At 33.3% G+C, this 23,976-nt stretch overlaps 1 protein-coding gene across 1 annotated transcript; it reads right to left on the bottom strand.

Annotated features, from left to right (window-relative positions):
- Positions 1 to 1,645: 1,645 nt before the first annotated feature.
- Positions 1,646 to 7,457, bottom strand: LOC115890748 (zinc finger protein 420-like). The gene is made up of 2 exons (XM_030911071.1): positions 6,872 to 7,457; positions 1,646 to 1,920 (listed from the first exon to the last, which is right to left on the bottom strand). The coding sequence occupies exons 1-2, from the start codon at positions 7,455 to 7,457 to the stop codon at positions 1,646 to 1,648; spliced, it is 861 nt and encodes a 286-aa protein (XP_030766931.1).
- Between the last annotated feature and the right edge of the window lie 16,519 nt (positions 7,458 to 23,976).

The following is a 23,976-nucleotide window of genomic DNA, read 5'->3' as shown; positions in this document are numbered from 1 at the left end:
TTGCCAAAGTATTTATTACTATAAATAGGTATATATATATATATATATATATATATATATATATATATATCATGTAAACTATATCATTTTTAAAATACAAACCAAAAATACGAGGAATAATTATGTTTTCCATGTATTTTATAACATACTTATTAATCCTTAGTATCTAACTAGCGTGACGTCATAAATCTTGCTCCGGGGCTGTTATATTAGAGACGGCATTGGTTTGATATTTAGAAATGTCAAAAGCTGATGACATTTTACTTTTGGCAATTATGACATTTCGTGTTGTTTTTTGCAAGAAGAGGAAGAACTGTCACTTGTTTTATTATTTTCCTTTTCTATTTCACGAAAGTAAAAAGAGTTACCTATCTGATTCGTTCAGGCACTCAATTTAAAGAATATCAGTAACTTTTTTGACAGAGGGATTTTATATTTGCCATGTTGGTAAAAAATAACGGTCAAAATTCAAAGTTATTCATTTTATAGACTATACCAATCGTAACAATAAATAAATGTATACACAGTGAGGAATGTTAAAAATTATACCGTATTTAATCATTTTACCAGATTACCTATTGAAAAAAAAACTTTTTTCTATAAAAGTACGTTTATTGCAAAAAATAGATTTCTTCTAACTAGAACATAAATAAAACTATCTATTTACAATTTTTACTAATTCTGACACCCCTAGGTACACTTCCTTTTTACAATTTGTACATGATTCTATATTAAAATATTACTAGTAGAAAACAATAGTAATGGTTTTATATTAACATATTCTGAAAACTCAAAAACTAATATGTATATCCTATAGAGTTAATAATTTTTTATTATACATTTAGCTGTTTTGGTTTTACAAGCTTTTTAAGAATTGTTGTTGTCTTTTTTATATTTTTAAAACTTCTGTATTGGGATATACAGGGTGGTCCGAACTGTATTCTGGAAACTCCGGCAGCATATTGTGCTGATAAAGATAAGTAAAAAAGTTCGTATAAATGTATGCCCTAAAATGCTTAGTTTCAGAGATACAGGGTGAAGAAGTTTCATTTTTATTTCGATTTTTCCCAAATAATTTCTGAAATAACCTCAATATTTGGATGAAAATTGGTGTCCATTCTAAATATCTTAAGAACGGTTGCTCTGTAGTTTTATAGAGGTACGGACAAAAAGTTATTACGCTTCAAAACATTTAGAACACGTGTAGGTGGCGCCCTCTACTAGTAGGAGTCATATTGACATCAAAATCAAATTTCTCATGTCAAAAAACGCCCAAACACCAATTTTCATCCAAATATTGACTTTACTTCAGAAATTATTTGGAAAAAATCGAATTAAAAATCAAACTTCTACACCCTGTATCTCCGAAACTAAGCATTTTAGGGCATACATTTATACGAAGATTTTTACTTATTTTTATCTGCAGAATATTCTGCCGAAGTTTCCGGAATACAGTTCGGACCACCCTGTATCAGGGAAAATATTACTCAACACTAATATATAAAATGTCGAAGCAGCTGAAAATCAGACTAGAATAAATTTATTTAATATTCTCTTCATATATTATCTAAACACAAACGTTTTAAAACCACAAACAACCATACCGGGTGTTTTCTATCAATTAGGTAAATGATTTTTTAATAATTTAGTAGATCATAGGTAGAAATGGATATAAACTAGCCTGCCCAGAGGCCCAGGTCTCGAAGGGGAGTATCACAGGAACGGCAGAGTACAGGCCTCTAGGTTGGAAGTGTGTCCTTGAATGTTTCTTCAGGTGGTCTTTCCTACCGAAGCGTTTTCCACAATGACTGCAGGGAAATGGACGCAGTCCTGAATGGATTCGTTTGTGCCTGGTTAGTTCTTCGTTTCTTGTGAAGGTTTTTCCGCAGTCTTTTTCATCGCATTTGTATGGGCGTTCACCTGGAACAAAGACAAACGAAAGGTTAGATTCAGAATTGGTACAAAGAATAAATATTTGATTTACTACAGAAAATATAGCTTGACGTGAACAGAAATATACAGGGTGGTCCGAACTGTATTACGGAAACTTCGGCAGCATATTTTGCAGATAAAAATAAGTAAAAAAGCTCGCATAAATGTATATCCTAAAGTGCTTAGTTTCGGAGACACAGGGTGTAGAAGTTTCATTTTTATTTCGATTTCTTCCAAATAATTTATGAAGTAACGTCAATATTTGGATGAAAATTAGTGTCTTGGAGTTTTTTGGCATGGGAAATTTGATTTTGATGTAAATATGACTCCTACTTGTAGAGGGCGCCACCTACATATTTTTTAACTGTTTTGAAGAGTAATAACTTTTCGTCCGTACCTGTATAAAACTACTGAGTAAAAAAATATACATTTACGACGTTTTTTACGTAAAAAAGGTCCCTTAGTAAAAATCGCTACGAGCAATGGTTCTCGAGATATTTGCAATCGAAATTATCAATACCTGTCATTATTGACATAAATTAAACGTGTTGACTAAATAGTTATTACTCTAAAATAATAAATTTGAAATGTTTTTGTACCAAAAGTTCAACAGAAACTGATTTTTCGTAATTTTATCGGAGAAAAATTTATGATTAATTTAAAAAAATTAAAATTTCCCAAATGTATTATTTTAGTCAAATAACTATATCTACTCAACGTATTTATTTTTTGTCAATAATGACATGTGTATTGACTACTTCCATTCTAAATATCTTGAGAACGGTTGCTCGTAACCATTTTTACCAAGAGACATTTTTTACGTAAAAAGTCATGGAAATTTATATTCTTTTACTCAGTAATTTTATACAGGTACGGACGAAAAGTTATTACTCTTCAAAACAGTTAAAACACATGTAGGTGGCGCCCCCTATAAATAAGAGTCATATTGACATCAAAATCAAATTTCTCATATCAAAAAACTCCCAGATACCAATTTTCATCCAAATATTGACGTTACTTCATAAATTATTTGGAAAAAATCGAAATAAAAATGAAACTTCTATACACCCTGTATCTCCAAAACTAAGCATTTTAGGACATACATACAGGGTGGGCCACTGAAAACTTTCAATGGCTATAATTTTTAAACCAAAAAAGATATCAAAAAAATAAAAATACTGTTCCTATAATATCGAGGGGGACTACATATGACGTATTTTTTGAACCACCCCGACCTACCCCTAAGACGGCACCCCTACTTACTTGAAAATCTTAAATGGCAACACCCCACTTGTGGCGCCTTTTTAGAAGGCCCATGAAAAATACTAAACGGTGATCATAAAGTTTTTAGGATGAAATTGAAAAACTACCCCTTACACGAAAAATTAGGTGGACATTAATGAAAAAAGTGATTTTTTCAGCATAAGTTACAAATTGGGACCCAGCTAAATCAGGTATTTTTCAAACCACCCCAACCCACCCCTAGGTGCCACCCCCTCACTTCTAACCTCAAGATAGCGATACCCCACTTGTGACACCTCTTTGGAAAGCGTATAAAAAATGCTAAACGACTGTCATATAAAAAACGAAAAAAATGGAGCTAAAAATAAAAAAAAATGTCAAAACATAGAATGAATTATTTTTGTATTCATGTACCATTGCGAAAAAAAACTGGTACAAAAAAATTTATTACAACTCTTAATGAAGACCTCATAGACCTTCAGCTAAGATGGAGCCCCTCCGCATTATTCTATTGTCACAAGGCGGTGGTTGGATAAATATTATCCAAGGCAATGAATTGGCAGAAGGGATCCAATCGAGTGGCCGTCAAGGTCACCTGATCTCACTTTTTTAGACTTTTTCTTGTGGGATTACACTAAATCCATAGTCTATAAGACAAAACCAGGTTAGATGCAAGAATTGCGGCAGAGGAGAACTGAAGCATGTCGAAATATTCCGAGAGAGACTTTCCAAAAAGTGAGAGAAGAATTTGAAAATCGTTTGTATTTTTGTATGGAACAAAACGGCTGTCATTTTGAGCAATTGTTAAAATACATTATCATTTTAAATTTCGTTCAAATTGTCACACCTACATTTCTTGTCACTAACCAGTAATTAAGTTGAAGTCTGTATGACCATCGTTTAGCAATTTCAATTAGCTTTCCAAAGAAGTGTCATAAGTGGGGTATCGCTATCTTGAGATTAGAAGTGAGGGGGTGGCACCTAGGGGTGGGTTGGGGTGGTTTGAAAAATACTTCATTTGCCTCATTTAGCTGGGTCCCAATTTGTAACTTATACTGAAAAAATCACCTTTTTCATTAATGTCCACCTAATTTTTCGTGTAAGGGGTAGTTTTTCAACTTCACCCTAAAAAATTTATGATCATCGTTTAGCATTTTTCATGGGCTTTCCAAAAAGGCGCCACAAGTGGGGTGTAGCCATTTAAAATTTTCAAGTGAGTAGGGGCGCCGCCTAAGGGGTAGGTCGGGGTGGTTCAAAAAATACGTCATATGTGTTACCCCTCGATATTATAGAAACGGTATTTTTTATTTTTTTGATATCTTTTTTGGTTTAAAAATTATAGCCATTGAAAGTTTTCAGCCGAGTTATTCGATATGCCTGCGACATATAATATACAGGATTGTTGACGCAAATGGGTTAATAAAAGTTTCTTAGGATATAATTTAGTAGTAGCCGGACATTGTTTAAAGTGTTTTAAAATGTTCTAAAGGCCATACTACACTAAATATCTTTGGTATCATAGAAAAATCAAAGGACACAATACTTTCTTTTATGAATAGCGTACTGGCACGACATTTCCATATACATAAAACAGCGGAAGAGTTCATAAAATCTCACTCACACGCTTTCTGTTGTATCGAAAAATGTCAGCTTCTATAGTATAAAGGCAGACGGAAGAAATCACGTTTATTAAACTTGTAACAGCATAAAAATCCGGCGTGTCTGGCGATGGAAAATGGAGGAAAATCCTTGGAAAACCTCGACCGTCTGGAAACGTAACTGGAAAATAGCTCGAGGAATAAAAGAGTAAGCCATCGTGATAGGACCGCGCAATAAGATAGGACAGAATTACGCTTTTTAACTATTTCTGAAGGTTTCAGATTTATTTTAATTATTTCCCAGTATAGAAATGTCACGATTTGAAATTATATATTCCAGGGTAACTGGAATGAAAACTGTAGGTCCTAAAGTCAAAAACTTGACAATTTTGTTGAAGTGCAACCCTAAAGTATGTACGAGGATGTATTTCAAAAAAACATTTTAGCTTCTATCAATATAATCGCTCAAAAAAGTGAGTGGATCGCGATGGTTTTTTTAAATGGAACACCCCGTATATTATTGAATTTTTGGCTTCTTTTCAGATCATTTTATATAATCCTAAGATATGAGTAAATATATTGCTATAATTTCAGAGATATTAAAAGTAAATAAATAAAATAATAAATAAATGTATATTATATTTTTTATTAAATGGAGAGTTAAAAAATGAATTTTTAATGGTTTCGCAGATACACGCAGTATTATTTCATATAGCGTTTTTAACGGTAAAATACGAGATAACAATCTCGGGGTGGCTTTGAAAAAACGATGTACTTAAACAGCCGCTAAACGGTAGCCTACTAAAATGCCGTTAATAGATATTGTGACGTCGTTCATGTCGGCGGAAAGTAATGCCTTACCTTAAGCATTTTGCAAGAGCACCTGTGGGTCAGTGGCTAAGGCTATCGCTTTGTAAGCGAATGGTCCGTGGTTCAAATCTCACGCCGACCAAGACTTTTTGATATTTTTTTTGCTTATAGCGTGATCTTATTGCATTGGTTTCACTCTTTTTGGTTGGATTGGTTTAGTTATTTGGCGGGTTGGTTAGCGTGGTTATTTGGAGGGTGTTAATTCATTGGTTAGTTGGTTATTTGGTGGGGTTGGTTGATTTTTACTAATTTATATTTGTTTTTTATATTTTTTATCAGTGTCGAGGCTAGTTGCGTTGGTTAAGTTGGTTATTTGGAGCGGTGGATAGCGTTGGTTAGTCCTTATAAAATTCCTATATTTCATAAAGCCGTCAAGTCAAATAAAGCGTCACATCAACGACGTCATACCTATTAACGGCATTTTAGTAAGCTACCGTTTAACGGCAGTTTAAGTAAAGCCTTTTGAAAAACTCTGAATACAAAAATGTTTGTTTTTTAATTCTCCATCTATTGAAAAAACAATATACAAGGTGTTCCGTTAAAAAAATAAAACGAAGAAAAATTATTTTATACACTCACTGGGAAAAAAAACGGCCACTAAAAACTAGTCTCACTTTCAAAGTTGGATTTCTCGCGAGCCACTCATTAGATTTTGACGATTTTCTTTTAAATTGTAAATTAATTCCTTCTTAACAGATGCTACGTCAGAAATTTTTATTCCGAATTTATTTTGAGCATATACAGGGCACAACAATAAGACGAAGATTTTTGCCCGAACTTTGTAACACCCTGTAGGGTGCAGCAGCTGTAGTAGCTATTGCTAAATCAAATCACATTGTAGCCTTATTATTTGTGAGCATTTGGTTTTTTTAATAACGACATTATCTCTGTTTGTATTGGAGATACGCTGCTTTAAAACGAACGTCTCGGAAAAATGCTTGTAGTATGTGGTGAACAACCCTGTATATGATACTTTTATCGATATCTATCAGTAAAAATATATGCACGTCTACTGCAAGAATCAGTCAAAATATTCAGCAATATTTATTTTTAATAAACACTGAAACCATGTCTTTTAAATGATGGTATTATTAGCCCTATCCATAAGGATATTTATATTATAAACTATCTAGTAGTTAAAGTTACTCAGATACATGAACGCATTATATAAAAACCACAGAATACATTAAAAAATATATAACATTATTAAAAAAATTATTCAAACTTACCAGTATGTATTCTGATATGTCCTTTCAGCTGTCCATTATTCGAAAACCCAACGTTACAGTGAGAACATCTATACTTCTTCGGCCTCTGTTTCTTGGCAGCCAGCATCTTAGCTTCATGCTCCTGGTTCAAAACTCTAGCATACTCTTCCAAAGCATACCCTTGAGTTAGCGACTCCAAAATCAACGGATTACTCGGAGACAGTCCTAGATGTTGAGCTAGATTATTTTGAAGTACCTCTGGTGGATATAGTGGGTTGTATGGGTCTTGAAGGTAATCTATTGGCAGAGTGCTACTGTAGGTTTGTGGGAAATTTTGTTCAGGAAGTGTTGTGTGACTAGAAAGGGAAAGTTTTTCTTTTTCTGATATATTTTTATCTTTGATTTCTTTAATATTTCTTAAGGCTTTTTCTTCAGGAGTATCTTTTTCATAATTTCTATTAATATCTTCGTCTTCTTCTTGTGTCGTAGTCGACACGGTACAGTCCTGTGAAACATCTTCACAGTCCCAAGGTCTAAAAATCCTCGTACATTTTCCATCATCTTTTTTCACACCGTACTGACACAATTCGAAATTATTCTCGTACATATTCTCTCCAAACCACTTGTCACACTCTAACAACTCAAAAAATTATACTAAATCCTAGGCAAACAGAGGGTAGCCACCCTTATAGTCCGGTGGGTTGTCCTTAAGAGACATGGTGGGGGTACAATACCATAACCCTCCCCTGTCGAGCGCTTATTATTGAATGAAATGGATCTATTCGAGGGTCCATTCAATGGGGTGACTTTCGGGGTAGGGGACTTAGTATAATGAGTAAGTGTTATGATTTTTTACGGTTGTCTCTGTTCGGCTTTGACTGGATGGGATAAGTGCGGTCGAATTTCGACGTAATGCGGGCTTGTCGCAGAGGATAATGACAGTTCAGGTATAATAGGTAAGCGGATTAGAATGTTAACAAGTAAATTAAAGGTACTGAGTGAAATGGGTAAAGGAATTTCGGTTTCTTTGTGTGGCGTTAATGAAGGAAGTTAAATCATAGATGTTTAAGGAGAAGACAGAAAAATATGATTTTTTTTAATTTAACTGTTTTAACCATAGATCACTAACCAAATAATGCAATGCCGCAAATACTATTTATTCATTCGTAAATTTTAAGATATTTCTTACAAACGAAATATCTTATTAATATTTTTAGCCGACTATGCCAACAGGTAAGGTAGGCTAATAAAATCGACAAAAAAAGGTTTTTTTAATTTCTCTCAAAATGAGTTATTTGGGTCATAAATGACCTAAATACAAAATATTTTCATGGTGTCTGTCTGTCTGTCTGTCCGTCTGTAACACGATAACTCAAGAACCGCTAAACCGATTTTAACCAAATTTGGCATAAAAATACTGTGGCACCCGAGAATCTGGCCATTAGTTTTTGGTGGGGGTGGGGGGTTGGTAAGGGGGTCTGAGAGGGGGTTAAAAATTTTAAAAAATCCTAACTCTAAAATTACAGTAGCTAACGAAACGCGGTTTTCAATTTAAGATTAGGAATAATATTTGCAACAAAATTTGTAATAACATCAAAATCAGTCAAAGTCTCAGTTTTTGAGATAAAAAAATTGAAAAAATTCCTTTACTTTGAAACTAAAAGAACTGCCTACCAACTTTTTATTAACATATTTCAGTATGGGCGGCTATACGTGCCTCCCGGCGCCAATTTTTTTATCTAAAACAATTGGCACCTCTCTCTCTCCATTAGTCTCTCTCTCTCTCTCTCTCTCTCTCTCTCTCTCTCTCTCTCTCTCTCTCTCTCTCTCTCTCTCTGCAAATCAGTACATGCATATTATTTCGTATATTTTTCATTTTATTGATTTTATGGAAAGCACTCTTTATAACTTAAAAAAAGTTCAGAAAACGATATAATGGCAAAACAAATCAATAATTATTTCTCAGTATCGCAAGTTACACAGTATTGCTCACGATGTTGCAGTAGTTGCAATAAAGTGGCGCCATTCTTTGTTTTTTTGATGGACACATATGGAGTGGTCAGAATTAAGATGGATGAAGTCCAATTTCCTACTATTTTAAGATAATCGTCTTTATACGCTTGTAGAAGAAGAAGCAGAAATTTAGCTTTCAAGCCGCATCAGCATCAAAGGCTATTTAGCGGCGTATCACCTGCTATTTTAGTTCGGTACAATATTTGACATTTTACTAAACAAGACCTTTATAGACAGATTGTATATGTTAACAGTACAGACATTGATTTTGTAAAAATAAAAAGTAAATGGTACAGACAACATAGAATAAAACAATAAAACGTAAAAATATGTGCAATTGAATTAATAATTGGTTGCTTTAAACCAAAATGTCGCTTTTTAGATACCTATATTTTAGATATATATCCCGATCTTTCCAGAAAATATACGCCTATAAAATATTGTTCATTTCCAGTAGAGAAATGGGGGAATCCAGTCATACTTCAAGCATTAAGCAACTATAGCCAGTTTCTGTTTGGTTTCTGAGTATTCTGTTGATTCCTTTTGAACTGGATCAAGTCCATAAAATTTAACGATGTGCGCTATTTTAACACACGTGCTAAAGCTTAGAGCTAAAAAAGTATTTTTTTGATAAAATGGATGACAATGAAACAAAGTCTGAACCATTTGCACCAAGTGAACCAGATTATCAGCCATCTGAAAGGCCTGATTCTATCGATTCTGAAAGTATAATTTGATTTATCAGTATTTTTACTTTTACTACATGAATAAGTTAGGCTGTTTTTCTTACAAATACTTAGATATCTGACATGTTATTGATCTGAATAAACCTGCACGAGGAAGAAAAATCTTATCATTTCATATAGACGTAAAGTAACACACTCTAAAAGGCAACACATGAAAGATCTTCTTCCCTTTATCCCGCCTATATACCATGATTTTTATAAAAATCGAAGAAAACACTATTAATAGACAATGTGAATTTAACAAATCCCTTAATCTCAAGTTCAAAAAAGTATAAACAAGCATTGTTAAAAATGACCACAGTGGTATTTTGAGTTACTGTTGTTTGCAAATATTCAATTTAAAATATAATAAAGCATTGTGTCAAGTTTTCTTCTCCAGTTTGTTTCATTTTAATTAAGTAACATTAAAAAACCTTAATTTTAAACTCTCATTTTGTCCATAATTATCTTCTAGACTGATCCAGTTCACTTCTGAATCCTTCGTATGTAACAAGTAGTGCGTTTTAGCGTTGGGCGTTTCTGTAAATCTGTCTGCAGAGAAATTTCTAAAATATTACTGATTAGAAATTTAAGTCAACGTGCTAAAGGTGGGACACTTAAACGATACACTAGCTATGATCTTCTAAGTCGGTTACAAAGTTTTATCATAAATTCCTTTCTTATTATAGGTTTACCCCCTTTTTTTCCCTGACAAGAATATTCCAGAAACGGTAGACAGAAGTTTTTCTCTTTCTCAATCGTAAGTCTGATTGAGTTATTTTGCGATTGTAGTTTTTATTGTCTATCAAACTCCATAATATAGTCATCAGTCGGTATACTAGAAACAGAAATCTATACTAATATATAAAATCCTTAAGTGACTGACTCACTGATTAATCACGATCCTGCTCAAACCACTCAACGTAAGAAGCCCAATTTTAGCATACTGGTTGATTCTAGGGTATAGAGGTTCGATAAGAAGGGATTTTTCGAAATTCCAGTTCCAAGGGGGTGAAACCACAACTCAAATATTACAAAATTTTATAAACAACGGTCAAGTTTCCGAAAAAAAACGTTTAAACACGTATATTTTATTTTGTTTTTTACATATTTTAAGATTTTTTAAAAATGTATACAGGGTGTTTCGAAAAATTTGGTCATTGATTAATCACGATCCTGCTTAAAGCGCTTGACGTAAAAAGCTGATTTTTGCAAAACCGATTGACTTTAGGGTGTAGAGGTTCGATAAGAAAGGATTTTTCGAAACTCGAATTCTAAGGGGGTGAAACCACCCCTCAAATAATAGAATATTTTTTTATTTAAAAACCGGTGAGTTTTTTGGAAAAACTCTTAAACACGTATATTTTATTTTGTTGTTTTACATATTCTACGATTTTTTAAAAATTTATACAGGGTGTTTCATAAAATATGACCATTAAGTAATCACGATTCTGCTTAAACTGCTTGACGTTTAAAGCTGATTTTTGGCAAACGGATTGACTGTGGGGTGTAGAGGTTTGATAAGGAGGGGGTTCTCGATTGTTTTTTCTCATGCTGACATAAATGTGAGAAAATTTTATCCAGTTTGCATGTTAATGGAAATTCTTGCTTTGCTTTATCATCACCATTACAAATGATTAACTCGACGCGAACGAAGTTGCGGGTACATGCTAGTATATAAATAAATGTATTATATTTCCTAAATAAATAAAAATTCTATTATGATATATTGCTCTTAGTGTATACCTATCTATCGCATTTTCTGTGAAAGGAAGCTGGTTATTCGATATTTCTTGTCGGCATTACGAGCTTTTATAGCAGAGCAATTTGAGGAGATAAGGGCGACGAGAATGGAGACTGACAAAAAAGAGGCAATATATTTCGCTAAGTAGGACAAATGGCATATGCAAAAAATCTGATATATACAGTGTAAATAAACTTCAATAACACTTTTAAACAATAATTTTGAATTCATTTTTATTTTTGTAATTGTTTAACTTTGATATACAGGGTGAGTTTCCTACGATGCTCTCTATGGGTATCTCGGAAACTACTAGAGATAGAGAATCGGTTAAATGGGGGAAAGAATTGCAGTTTTGTGGGGTCATAAATATGCGCCTTTCAGATTTTTGAAAAAGTTCATGGCTTACTAGATATTTCGAAAAAAATAGATTTTGGTTATTTTAAAAATTGTCCCTAATTCCATTATAATCTATTTTAGATAAAAAGTTTTCAGATAAAAGCTGTAGATAATCATATCAGTAATGAGTTTGTGCTCTCCGATTTTTTCTAAAGCCTGTCATTTTTGACATATGACACGTCTTTTAAATGGAAACCATAGTTGGCCATGACTTCATAAAAGCGCTATTTTTTAAGTTTTTTAGCGATAGAAGGTATTACATGTTTTTTTTTCACAAAATTACTGAGTTATAGCCAATTGTTATCTTTCTTGGATAATTTCACTTAGTTGGCCATGGAAACAAGCTCTCAGAAATGTGTAACTGTCACATCCAAACTTTGTAAATTAAAATAAACAAAAATTGTAAATATGAATTTTTCAAATGAAGAAAAGCGTGTAGGATTATTGTTTCAACTTTTCTTGGCCATACAGTTTCGAGGTACGTTGACCGGTTAACGTTACTTACGTTTTTTAGAGAACGGTTTTCAAGACATGTTAGAATAGTTAAATTTAGATACTCGCGGACTAATAGAGTGGTTCCAACATGACTTTCACAAATCAGAAATCTGAAAAGCGCATATTTATGACCCCACAAAACTGCAATTCTTTCCCCATTGAACCGACTCTCTATCTTCAGTAGTTTCCGAGATACCCATAGAGAACATCGTAGGAAACTCACCCTGTATAAACACACATTTTAAGTACTGTATTAAATTTATCTATTCTTAGAATAAAATGGTATTCTGTTTAGCTGTATTTCAAAATTGAACTATTGTTAAATACGTTCTTCATCATGTCAACTAAAGAGGTACAACTTAAAAAGAAAACCCAGACTTATTGAATGTGTTCTATTTTGAATGATATTTGATCGATGAGCGACATTTTAAGAAAAATTGAAACCCTTTTTAATACGAATTTATCGTCAACTCTTTTTAAAATTGCACCGATACATCATCGTTTGTCAGAATATATACAGCGTATTTGCCAATATAATGATTAGCAGTTAGCAGTATAAGTATTTGATGTATAGGTATAGATTACGTATACTAGGGAACAAGAAGGAGAGATACACCCTTTTTAAATAAATAAATGCCTTTATTGTCAAAAAAAATTACAATTTGTAGACAAAAGTAAAGTAAACAAACAAAGTAAACAAAACAGAGGAGAATACAAATAACATTTTCAGTTTTATTGTTTAAAATAAACATTTATAAATGTTTACAGTTTAGTAAGTTTATAGTAAATATCAATGATCTCTAGATAAATTTATTTCGATGTCATTGGTAAATACAAGTGTTTACAAGATCAAATTCGATTATCAAAATATAAGTCATTTACGGCGTAGAAAGCCTTGTCTGTAAATAAAATTTCAATGCTTTGCGAAATGAAGAAAATGATGTTATGGATTTGATTTCAAATGGCAGGTAAATGTGCATTTTTTTCGAGTTGTATAATATTGAACTTTTAACTAACTCTGGGCGTGGGGTAGGTAGATAAAGATCTTGCTCCGCGTTCCTGAGTGGATAAGTGTGAGGTGGTCTTTCTTGAGAAGCTGATACATGCTTACGTATTAGGCACACGGATTCAAATATAAATAAGGAAGAAAGAGTTAATCTTTTTAATTTTTTAGAAAAGTCCTGGCAATGAGTTCTGCTGTTTAGTCCCAGTGAATATCGAACAGCTCTCTTCTGGAGCTTGAAAATCCGGTCAAATTGAGTCGCACAACACGTACCCCAGAATGGAAGGGCATATCTGACGTGCGACTCAAAAAGTGCATAATAAACAATTCTAGCCACTGACAAGTTAAGCTAGCCACTGACAAGTTAGTCCTTAGAAACAGATCTTAATGCAAAACAGGCAGAGCTTAATTTTTTCGATCATTTCAGAGAATTGTCTACAACAAGCCCTAAGAATTTTACAGATTTTACGACGTTAATGGTGGTGTTGTTAAGTAGAAAAGGCTGCAGCGAGTTTTTATACAATAAAGCTTTAATTTTAGAAATGTTGAGACTCAGGAGGTTCGAATCGCCCCATGATTTAACGGTGATTAAGTCATTTGATATAATCCTATGAAGTGCCGTGACGTCCTTGTTGCTCCAAGTGAAGATTGTGTCGTCGGCAAAAAGACATATTTTACCACTGATGTTTATGTAAGAAATGTCGTTAATAAAAACAAGAAACAAAATAGGGCCTAGTACTGAGCCTTGTGGCACTCCACATTCTATTGGCTTGCTAGAAGACAACGTGGTATCCACCCTCACAAGTTGACTTCTGTTGCTCAGATACGACTTAAACCATTCGAGAGATGTTCCCCTGAACCTATAGTGCTGCAGTTTATTAATTAGGACCTTATGATTTACACAGTCGAACGACAAAAAGAGGAAATAATACGTTTCTTAATAATTGTTTTGCCTATTAAGCATTATTTATAAAATTACTTGCTTGTAAAGTAGCCAAGAATACTTGTTAGTTTGACAAACAACCATTGTACAGTTTTTAAATTTGATAGATAGTGTACAAACTGAAAAACATTTGAAACTATTTTGGTAGAATAATCTTTCATCAAATTTTGAAATTTACCCGTTGCTTGGATAATTTGAATATTCTCCAGATGAGATTTTTAACATAAAATATGATTTTATGTTTAAAATCTTTTTAACATAAAATATAATTTAATCAAAAATTATGATTTCTCTCCTTTCATTAAATCTACGCTTTACAACTACCACTTCATTTCAAGATTATTTAATTTTTCAATTACTCTACTATGATGACAGAGTGTTTTTCAAAGTAAAAACACTAAAACTAAGAAAAAGAATGGAGAGTGTCTAGCAAATTACGTTTTCTATTTTCCTGGCTGAAATAGTAGAAAATCCAACAGTAATAAGTTCAAGTTACGAGATAATCCCATTACTAGAAAATGGCCGGCGCTGTGTAAGGACAATGCTTGGCAATAAATTAAGATGAATTTTTGTCTTCAAGAGATATAGAAGTATGTTGTTACGTAAGAATATACTTGAAAATACCCATATTTCTACTCTTTATAAAATTATAGGATTTAAACGAATGTATACTAGACCAGAATAGATGCAAAATTATACCGGGAGTTGCATCGTCGAGCTGGACATAGGAAATTCCATGTAAATTTTAATTATTGGCTTCCCTAATTATTTTAGAGAATAATTCTATTTAGGTTTATTGAAGGGCACTAAAACCCACATTCAAAAAAATAACTTTAGATATTTTTGATTAGCCCGTTTACGAGTTATCGCCGATTTCATTTTAAATATTTCTCCTTTCTTATAGCCCTGTATTTACTTATGAGCACCAGTCAAGGTAAAAGATAACTGTCAAATGAAGTTGTCATTTCAGAAATTTATCTATTTAGTGCTTTATTATTATTATTAAAAACTCATACCTACATCGAAAATATTAGCCATGAATTACACTACCGAAGAAAAAGTATTGATGATTAAATGGTATTATCAAGGAAATAGTTATCAAAAGGTGTCGGACATGTTTGCTGCTCTGTATCCGAATAGACCGATACCTGGAAAATCTACAATCGCAAGGAATATCCAGAGATTTGAGACCAAAGGTACCCTAATAAATAACTGCAGATGTGAAGCAAGGCAGGAACAAAGAGAAGATGCAAGAAATGATACCGACTTGGAAGTTTTATTGTGCGTGGAAGAGAACGATGGAAAGATCAGCACAAGGAAACTTGAGGATGAAATAGGAATAGATCACACTACAGCGTTTCGAATTTTGAAACGACATAAATACTATTCCTTCAAATATGAAAAGCACCAAGAGCTACGAGATGGGGACGAAATACGGCGGCAGGCGTTTTGTTTTGATATGATGGAAAGAGCAAACACGGATAGGGAATTTTTAAAAAACATATGTTTTACTGACGAATGCACGTTTACCTTAAATAATGAACTCAATGTTCAAAATTATCGATATTGGAACATAGAAAACCAACACAGGTTTGTTGAAACAAGGACGCAATATCCACAGAAAGTAAATGTTTGGGCAGGGATATTCGGACACAATATTATCGAGCCATTATTTTGTACACGAAATTTAAATGCAGAATATTATTTGGAACTACTCGAAAATCATATTTTACCTGCTTTACATGATGCCGCTATAGGAAAATCAGGAAGTTTTGTACCAAATGGATGGCTGCCCGGCACACAGTACCCTGGCTGTTCGGGAATATTTAGACAATAGTTTTAACGGAAACGTTATGAGCCTAAATCTTACAGAAAATTGGCCAGCAAGGTCTCCTGATATTTCGCCAAATGATTTCTTTCTCTGGGGCCATTTAAAAAACAGGATATACAAGGATAAAAAATACCCAAATCTAGACGAGTTAATAAATGCTATTTCTGCCGAATGCAATAGAATTTCAGTTTACCAACTAGCGAATGTAAGAAGAGAATTTTATGGTCGCCTGGGTTATTGTCTAGCAGTCGATGGAGGACTATTTGAACATCTTAAATCCTAAAGTTCTAACAATTTAATAGTACCTAAATTAATAAGTTATTGAATCTTGTAATAATACTTTAATTAACCTTGTAATTGATTACTTTATTTTACTTTAATTCATATTAATTTGTATTTATAAATACATCTTTAAGATTTCCGATGTAGGAATGAGTTTTCAATAATAATAAAGCACTAAATAGGTAAATTTCTGAAATGACAACTTCATTTGACCGTTATCATTTACCTTGACTGGTGCTTATAAGTAAATACAGGGCCATAAGAAAGGATAAATATTTAAAAAGAAATCGGCGATTACTCGTAAACGAGCTAATCAAAAATATCTAAAGTTATTCTTGTGAATGTGGGTTTTAGTACTCTTCAGTAAACCTAAATAGAATTATTATTCTCTAAAATATTTAGGGAAGTCAATAATTGACCCCATTAAAATTTACATGGGATTTCCTATGTCCCGTCCGACGATGCAACACCCGGTATACAAATTCTCATAATAAGTTTGTTATATAAATAATCAGATATCCATACATTTATTTTGACAAAGGTTGTGACCTTAAAATTGTTATGTATGGGGAAATTAAAATAACTTTCCTTGTACATCATAATACGACCACCAGCAAACTCCATAAGACGACGCATGGCGTCATTGATGACGTGCAACGAAAGTTGTTTTAATTTCCCTTTATTTTAAAGCTTAATATATTTTGTTCAGGTGTGCCGATTTTGATGATTTTTCAAGGAATTTGTAGCTAAATTATTTGACATTTTAGTATATCTTTCTAAATTAAAATTGAAAGTTTCCATCTGTCAAGTATACGAGAGAAAACAAAATGTTAATATTTTGGTGAAAGTTTGAAAGACCCTGTGGAATATGTTAAGGAACGAAGAAATTTAAAAATTATTGCGTCATTTAGGTACATCCTTTCTCGATAGTTTGTTTTCTGGTTTATCTCAAAACCTTTATTTTTGTTGGAGATATTCACTTTTTAAGAAGACACTAAAGTTTTTTCGTATACGGCCCTTATACGGCTATTCTGCCGATGAAGTTAGGTTCAAACGGTTCAAAATAGTGATGGGCAAAACTGTTATTTTTAGATAAGAGTTGAAACTGTTATAGTTATTTATAAAAAACAGCTTAAAATAACAGCTTAAAAATAACATGTTTCTTTATTTTACTGCTAAATATCTGAAAGAGTATGAGAGGCTCACCGCCAGGCGTATTAACGCAGTTGCAAGTTGCAACAATGACGGGCTCGGTGGTAGTATTTCCAGGGTGTCAAAACGGCTGGTCAGTGTCAAAAGGGTGTCGCTCGTCGCATCGATATCGCGACGCGACGCTCGTCGCTCCTACTCTGAACAGTCCTTTAGAATATATACAGTCCTTGAGTCTGCCAAGTGTCAGAGTTCAATTTACCACAGATTATCAAGTTACCACAGATTATCAATTTGAACTACAGTCGATTCCAGTCTAGAGGTTTTCGTTTTTTAAGCCTCCCATACTGAAGTCCGCCATATTGGGAAGTTTTATACAGGGGACATAGGAAATTCCATGTAAATTTTAATTATTGGCTTCCCTAATTATTTTAGAGAATAATTCTATTTAGGTTTATTGAAGGGCACTAAAACCCACATTCAAAAAAATAACTTTAGATATTTTTGATTAGCCCGTTTACGAGTTATCGCCGATTTCATTTTAAATATTTCTCCTTTCTTATGGCCCTGTATTTACTTATGAGCACCAGTCAAGGTAAAAGATAACTGTCAAATGAAGTTGTCATTTCAGAAATTTATCTATTTAGTGCTTTATTATTATTATTAAAAACTCATACCTACATCGAAAATATTAGCCATGAATTACACTACCGAAGAAAAAGTATTGATGATTAAATGGTATTATCAAGGAAATAGTTATCAAAAGGTGTCGGACATGTTTGCTGCTCTGTATCCGAATAGACCGATACCTGGAAAATCTACAATCGCAAGGAATATCCAGAGATTTGAGACCAAAGGTACCCTAATAAATAACTGCAGATGTGAAGCAAGGCAGGAACAAAGAGAAGATGCAAGAAATGATACCGACTTGGAAGTTTTATTGTGCGTGGAAGAGAACGATGGAAAGATCAGCACAAGGAAACTTGAGGATGAAATAGGAATAGATCACACTACAGCGTTTCGAATTTTGAAACGACATAAATACTATTCTTTCAAATATGAAAAGCACCAAGAGCTACGAGATGGGGACGAAATACGGCGGCAGGCGTTTTGTTTTGATATGATGGAAAGAACAAACACGGATAGGGAATTTTTAAAAAACATATGTTTCACTGACGAATGCGCGTTTACCTTAAATTATGTTCAAAATTATCGATATTGGAACAAAGAAAACCAACGCAGGTCTGTCGAAACAAGGACGTAAACAACAGAAAGTAAATGTTTTGGCAGGGATATTCGGACACAATATTATCGGGCCATTATTTCTTACACGAAATTTAAATGCAGAATATTATTTGGAACTACTCGAAAATCATATTTTACCTGCTTTACATGATGCCGCTATAGGGAAAATCAGAAAGTTTGATACCAAATGGATGGCTGCCCGGCACACAGTACCCTGGCTGTTCGGGAATATTTAGACAATAGTTTTAACGGAAACGTTATGAGCCTAAATCTTACAGAAAATTGGCCAGCAAGGTCTCCTGATATTTCGCCAAATGATTTCTTTCTCTGGGGCCATTTAAAAAACAGGATATACAAGGATAAAAAATACCCAAATCTAGACGAGTTAAATAAATCTAGACGAGTCCTCGCGTGTTATAACATATAAGTCGCTTGAGAAAATTAGCTAAACATTTCCCAGCATGACTTATATGCAAGATAACACACTAGTACCATAAATAACTATTTTATTTGATTATTTAGCTTGACATTTTATTTTTCAAAAATATCCGACTATTAATAATCAAATTTCATCACTTTTCCCCCAAAACACATCTCATAAATCCAAAACCAAAAAAAAAACGTCGATATAGGCGGCGGTTTGTATTATTGCATAATCGAATCGTCGACGATCTCTGACCGACAAAATCCACTAGTTTTTAATAAAAACTGACCCTCGCCGTCACGCCGCTTGATCGAGTGGTGCCGTTTTTCTGCAATTTTCGGAAATTCGAACAATGCCGCCTCGATTTCGCGTTTTTCGGGCACCGATCCCAGACTTTTTCACTTTTTGATCGATCACGGATCGGGACAAGTTCGGACACAATGTCGCGATAAATTGGAGCTAGTTATAAACCATTTTATGTTTTAACGGTCAGGGTCGTTGAGGCTCTCACTTGTTGTATTCGTTTTTAATATGCAATGTATATAGTACATATATAGTATATAGGGGTGCAGAGTTAGTTCGCCTCCTCGCGGTGCACCCTGGATAGTGCTAAATAAACTAACAAAATAGGCGGCAGAACAAACGATAAAATTCCTGCCTCACATCACAGTTACAGTATGAAAACTAAAACCGGTCCTTTTAGGGACCATCTGACCAGAGATTTTGGACCTTGCATCCGAATCTGCCATTTTAATATTGAAGGCATAAGCAGATCAAAATGCCAGATATTACAGAAAATCCTGCACGATAACGATATTGACCTGATAGCAATACAGGAAACCCATGCAGAAAACAAAGCCCAACTAGGATCAAGAGGAAAAATTTCTGGGTACGACCTACTAGGAGCCACATATGACAGAGTATACGGCGTTGCAACTTATGTGCGAAACGATGTAGAGAACGTTGTCCTTCTTGATACCTCCACTCAAAATAACATCCACCAAGTGACCATCAAAATTGGAGCAGTTACAGTTGTTAATATTTATAAACCCCCTGCTACTGGTTGGACTCCTGAGGTGATAAAAACGCACCCACACTCAAGTGTATACATTGGCGATTTTAACAGTCACCACGAAATGTGGAAATATAGTACTAATGACAACAACGGAGAAGCCTTGGCGAGGTGGGCTGAGGAACAGAACACATACCTCATTTTTGACGCCAAGGATCGGGGTACATTCGTATCAGCCGCTTGGAGACGGGAGTATAACCCGGATCTGTGCTTTGTATCGAGGGATGAGAATGATAGGCCAGTCGCAACTTCTAGGAGTGTTCTCTCAGACTTTCCACACAGCCAGCATCGCCCAGTGCTCATTACTATAGGACTATCCCTACCGATAATCAGGTCACACCCACGACCGAGATGGAATCTTGGAAAGGCCAACTGGGAAAAATTTTCTGAACAACTGGACTATACCCTACATCGGGATGGAAAATGGGATGGAAAAAAAACCTGGATGGAATAAGACTTGTGATGATTTACACGCAGAATTTCTTGAAAGCGGGTTTCCGACGACGGAAAGAGACTTTTTTTCCGTTAGGCAAATTTGTTTATTAGTAAACCACTGCTGACAATTAGTCTCCATTGGAATAACGCAGCAGTGTTTAGAAAAAATAACTATTTTATTTTGTAGATTTTCTTACAGTGGCGGAATACCCTGTATAAAATTACTAGTTTCAAAATTCGTATCGAAGCCCCTTTCCTATTTCAATAAGAAATTCAATTTTTTGGTATTTATTTAAGTGTTGATATTTTCAGGCACAATGCATAAGTAACTTAGGTTAAAGTAAAAAAAACTCCCTGACAAATTTGTCTTTATTGATTTCTTTCAAAAAATTTTACATAAAAAGAACATTCTTTTTTTTGAATGGATTTGCTTCAATAAAATTATACCCAGAAGAAACTAGTATGAATAAATATCATTGTTATCAGTTATAATAAATACTATTTTTTCTCTATCCTCCCTAGATCCTTGGTTTTCCATACTAATAAAAAAATCTCACACTCTAGTAATAAAAGGATGCTCCTCTCCGAACAACCATAAATTACACCCAAAAAATTTGTCACATATACATATTATATTCTCTATAAACGTCGAAAACTGCAGCTGTCGCAGCCTCTACCGTATACTGCAACGTTTCGGCGACCGCTCTTCCTATCATCATCAGACACGGCCGATTTTATAAGGATATATTCATATTTCTGTATGTGTATAAATGCGGTTTTCGAATAAGAATGGAATAACAATGGAGAATTTCGGACCCTAGGCGAACCTCAATATATCTCGAAGGTATTTGACTCGTCTTTTGGAAGTTAGGGAGTTGTATAAGAAACGTGTGCCTTAGGCTGAAGGGCCTTAGAAAGCCGTTTCTTGTTCGCGTGTCAAATAAGATGATGAATTCGATGGGAGATCGCCTCCGAATTAATCGGGGATTTTTGGAGAGGTTTCGTAAGAAGGTTTGTTGAAAAAAAAAACGTTATCTTCTTGGACTGATATTGTTTTTATTGACAACCACATATTATGTAATACCCTTGTTTATATATTCTTAAAGTTGGTCAACCTCTCGACAAAATGTGCTGCCTCTGGTGAACAAATCGTAAAGCTTTAAAGGAATGAAGCATATAGGGGCGGAGTCAAAAATATCGATTATTTGCGGTATTTCCCTCAGAGTAATGTAATAATATGGCTCGGATTTTTGCGAACTATAATAGGGTGATTATAGAAATTTAAACAAAACTATTATTTCATTGTTGATTTTCGATTATTTTTGCTGTTATTTTAAGGATTCTAAACCGTATTTAACAAACAAATAACAATTTTCAATATGTTGATACATTACTGCTAATTACTGGTAATTATTAATATTTAAAAAAAGTTACATTCACTTACTTTATTTCGATTTGACCCAGGGCTATAAAATTTTATTTCATTCTTCGATCATTTTATTCTAAATTGAGGTTTTACGAATTTAAGATAATTTTTTTTTTGAAAACAAAACGTTTATACATTCTTGATTAATTTTTTTCTTAATTAAAAATAAAATTTGGCACTTGTTTCAATAATATTATTTGACATTTAAATAAATATTATGTACTTAATACACCATTTAAATCTTTATTACACGAAATAAATCTTTCTTAGCGTAAAATATGGTCAGAGTCAAGTTTGCTTTAACTTTGTACCATATGAAAAAAAAAAACGGCGTCCAGTTGGCAGGGAAATGACGATCGACGACATTTCCCACATAAATTTACATATAAAATGACAGCGATCTTCATTTCATAGCCATCGCTGACGCCGTTTATTTTCGATCAAGAATTATAAAAACTGAAAATATCATTATGTTTTAACTCACAAAGCCCGTTAAACCATAAAACTTTTTAGTATATTGTTTTATTAGGAGTAAAAATGACACTTTTCGTGGCGAGACTGTAGGTTTGACATACAGCCGAAGCACAAAAGTCATTTTTACTCCGAATAGAACATGCTATTTTTTTCAAGCGCCACAAATAATGTTTTAAACAATTTCAAACGTTCCAAATAATATAAAAATATTTAAAACTCATACCTTGTAAGTAATTATCATGATACAAAAAAAACAAGGTATGATATTGCGCAGGTTGGTCACAACGTCACAGGTGATAAACGGCAATATTGGTCGGCAAGCTCCACGCGCCAATTTCAAATTTTCAAACAGATGACATATAATAAATGTGTATAATGTGTCATAAGTTTTCAAATGTCCAGCTCGATGATTTTACATAACTTTAGGGGTTATTTAATTCTTCCCTATTTTAGGTCTTTTTTTATTAGTGGCAATTGAACAATACGGATATTTTGTTGTATGGCATATGACGTCACAGGCGATATGCGCAAACCTTTGGCGCAAACTGAACGAAATTGGAGACGCCATCGATCGACCATACCTTGTTTTCAAGTTTTCTTTGTACCATGAGTATATCGAGAAACTATGGTTACGGCTCGTTGAATTTGAGACTTATGTCATTTTAATAATATATTTTAGACTTTTATGCTTAGGCGTTAAAATGACTTTTTTATATTGTTAATCACGTCGCAAAAATTAATACTTTTGTGACGTTTGAAAACAAAATATTTTGAAACTAACTGGTATATTTTTTTGCCACAACAAAGTTATTATACAGTGATAAATGATAAGATCATATTGAAATACGCTACTGGGTAAAAAAAATTGGCTAAATTTTATCAATAATACTCCATTTCAAAAGTTATTTTCCAAAATAATTAATATTTTTTAATAATTGATTGCAATTAATATTATTTGACTAGTTTAATTTGATTAATTAATAAGACTAGCTTAATTTCATTTAAAATAAATTTGATCAGATTTTTTTCGTATATTCAACTACCAGAAAAGTAGAAGGAAGATTATAATGTATCTATCACAATATTTAAAAGAACTACTACAATAATTGTTAGAAGAAAAACAAAAAGAAAAAAAATACCCAAATACCTTCACCTTCTACTCAACTACAAAATAAATGAATATAATCTCTTACAAGAACACTACACAAACTACTTCTTGTATTCTACACTAAACAAATTATCAAACTTATTAATTAATCAAACATAAAGAAAAATTAACCAAATTACCCCTTCACTTACTACTTAACTTCAAAATAAAATATAAAAACACTACTAAATTTCTTCTGGTAGTCTACACTAAACATTATAATCAAACTTAATAAATTAATCTAATTTTACATTACAACTACAAAGAAACAAGAAAATGTTTTAAAACTACAAGAAATAAAACTTCGATACGTGCGACCAGT

Source organism: Sitophilus oryzae, unplaced genomic scaffold (assembly GCF_002938485.1).
Source record: "Sitophilus oryzae breed Bouriz unplaced genomic scaffold, Soryzae_2.0 scaffold_910_pilon_pilon, whole genome shotgun sequence".
NCBI classification, from domain to species: domain Eukaryota; kingdom Metazoa; phylum Arthropoda; class Insecta; order Coleoptera; family Curculionidae; genus Sitophilus; species Sitophilus oryzae.
This window is presented reverse-complemented; position numbering and strand designations above follow the sequence as displayed.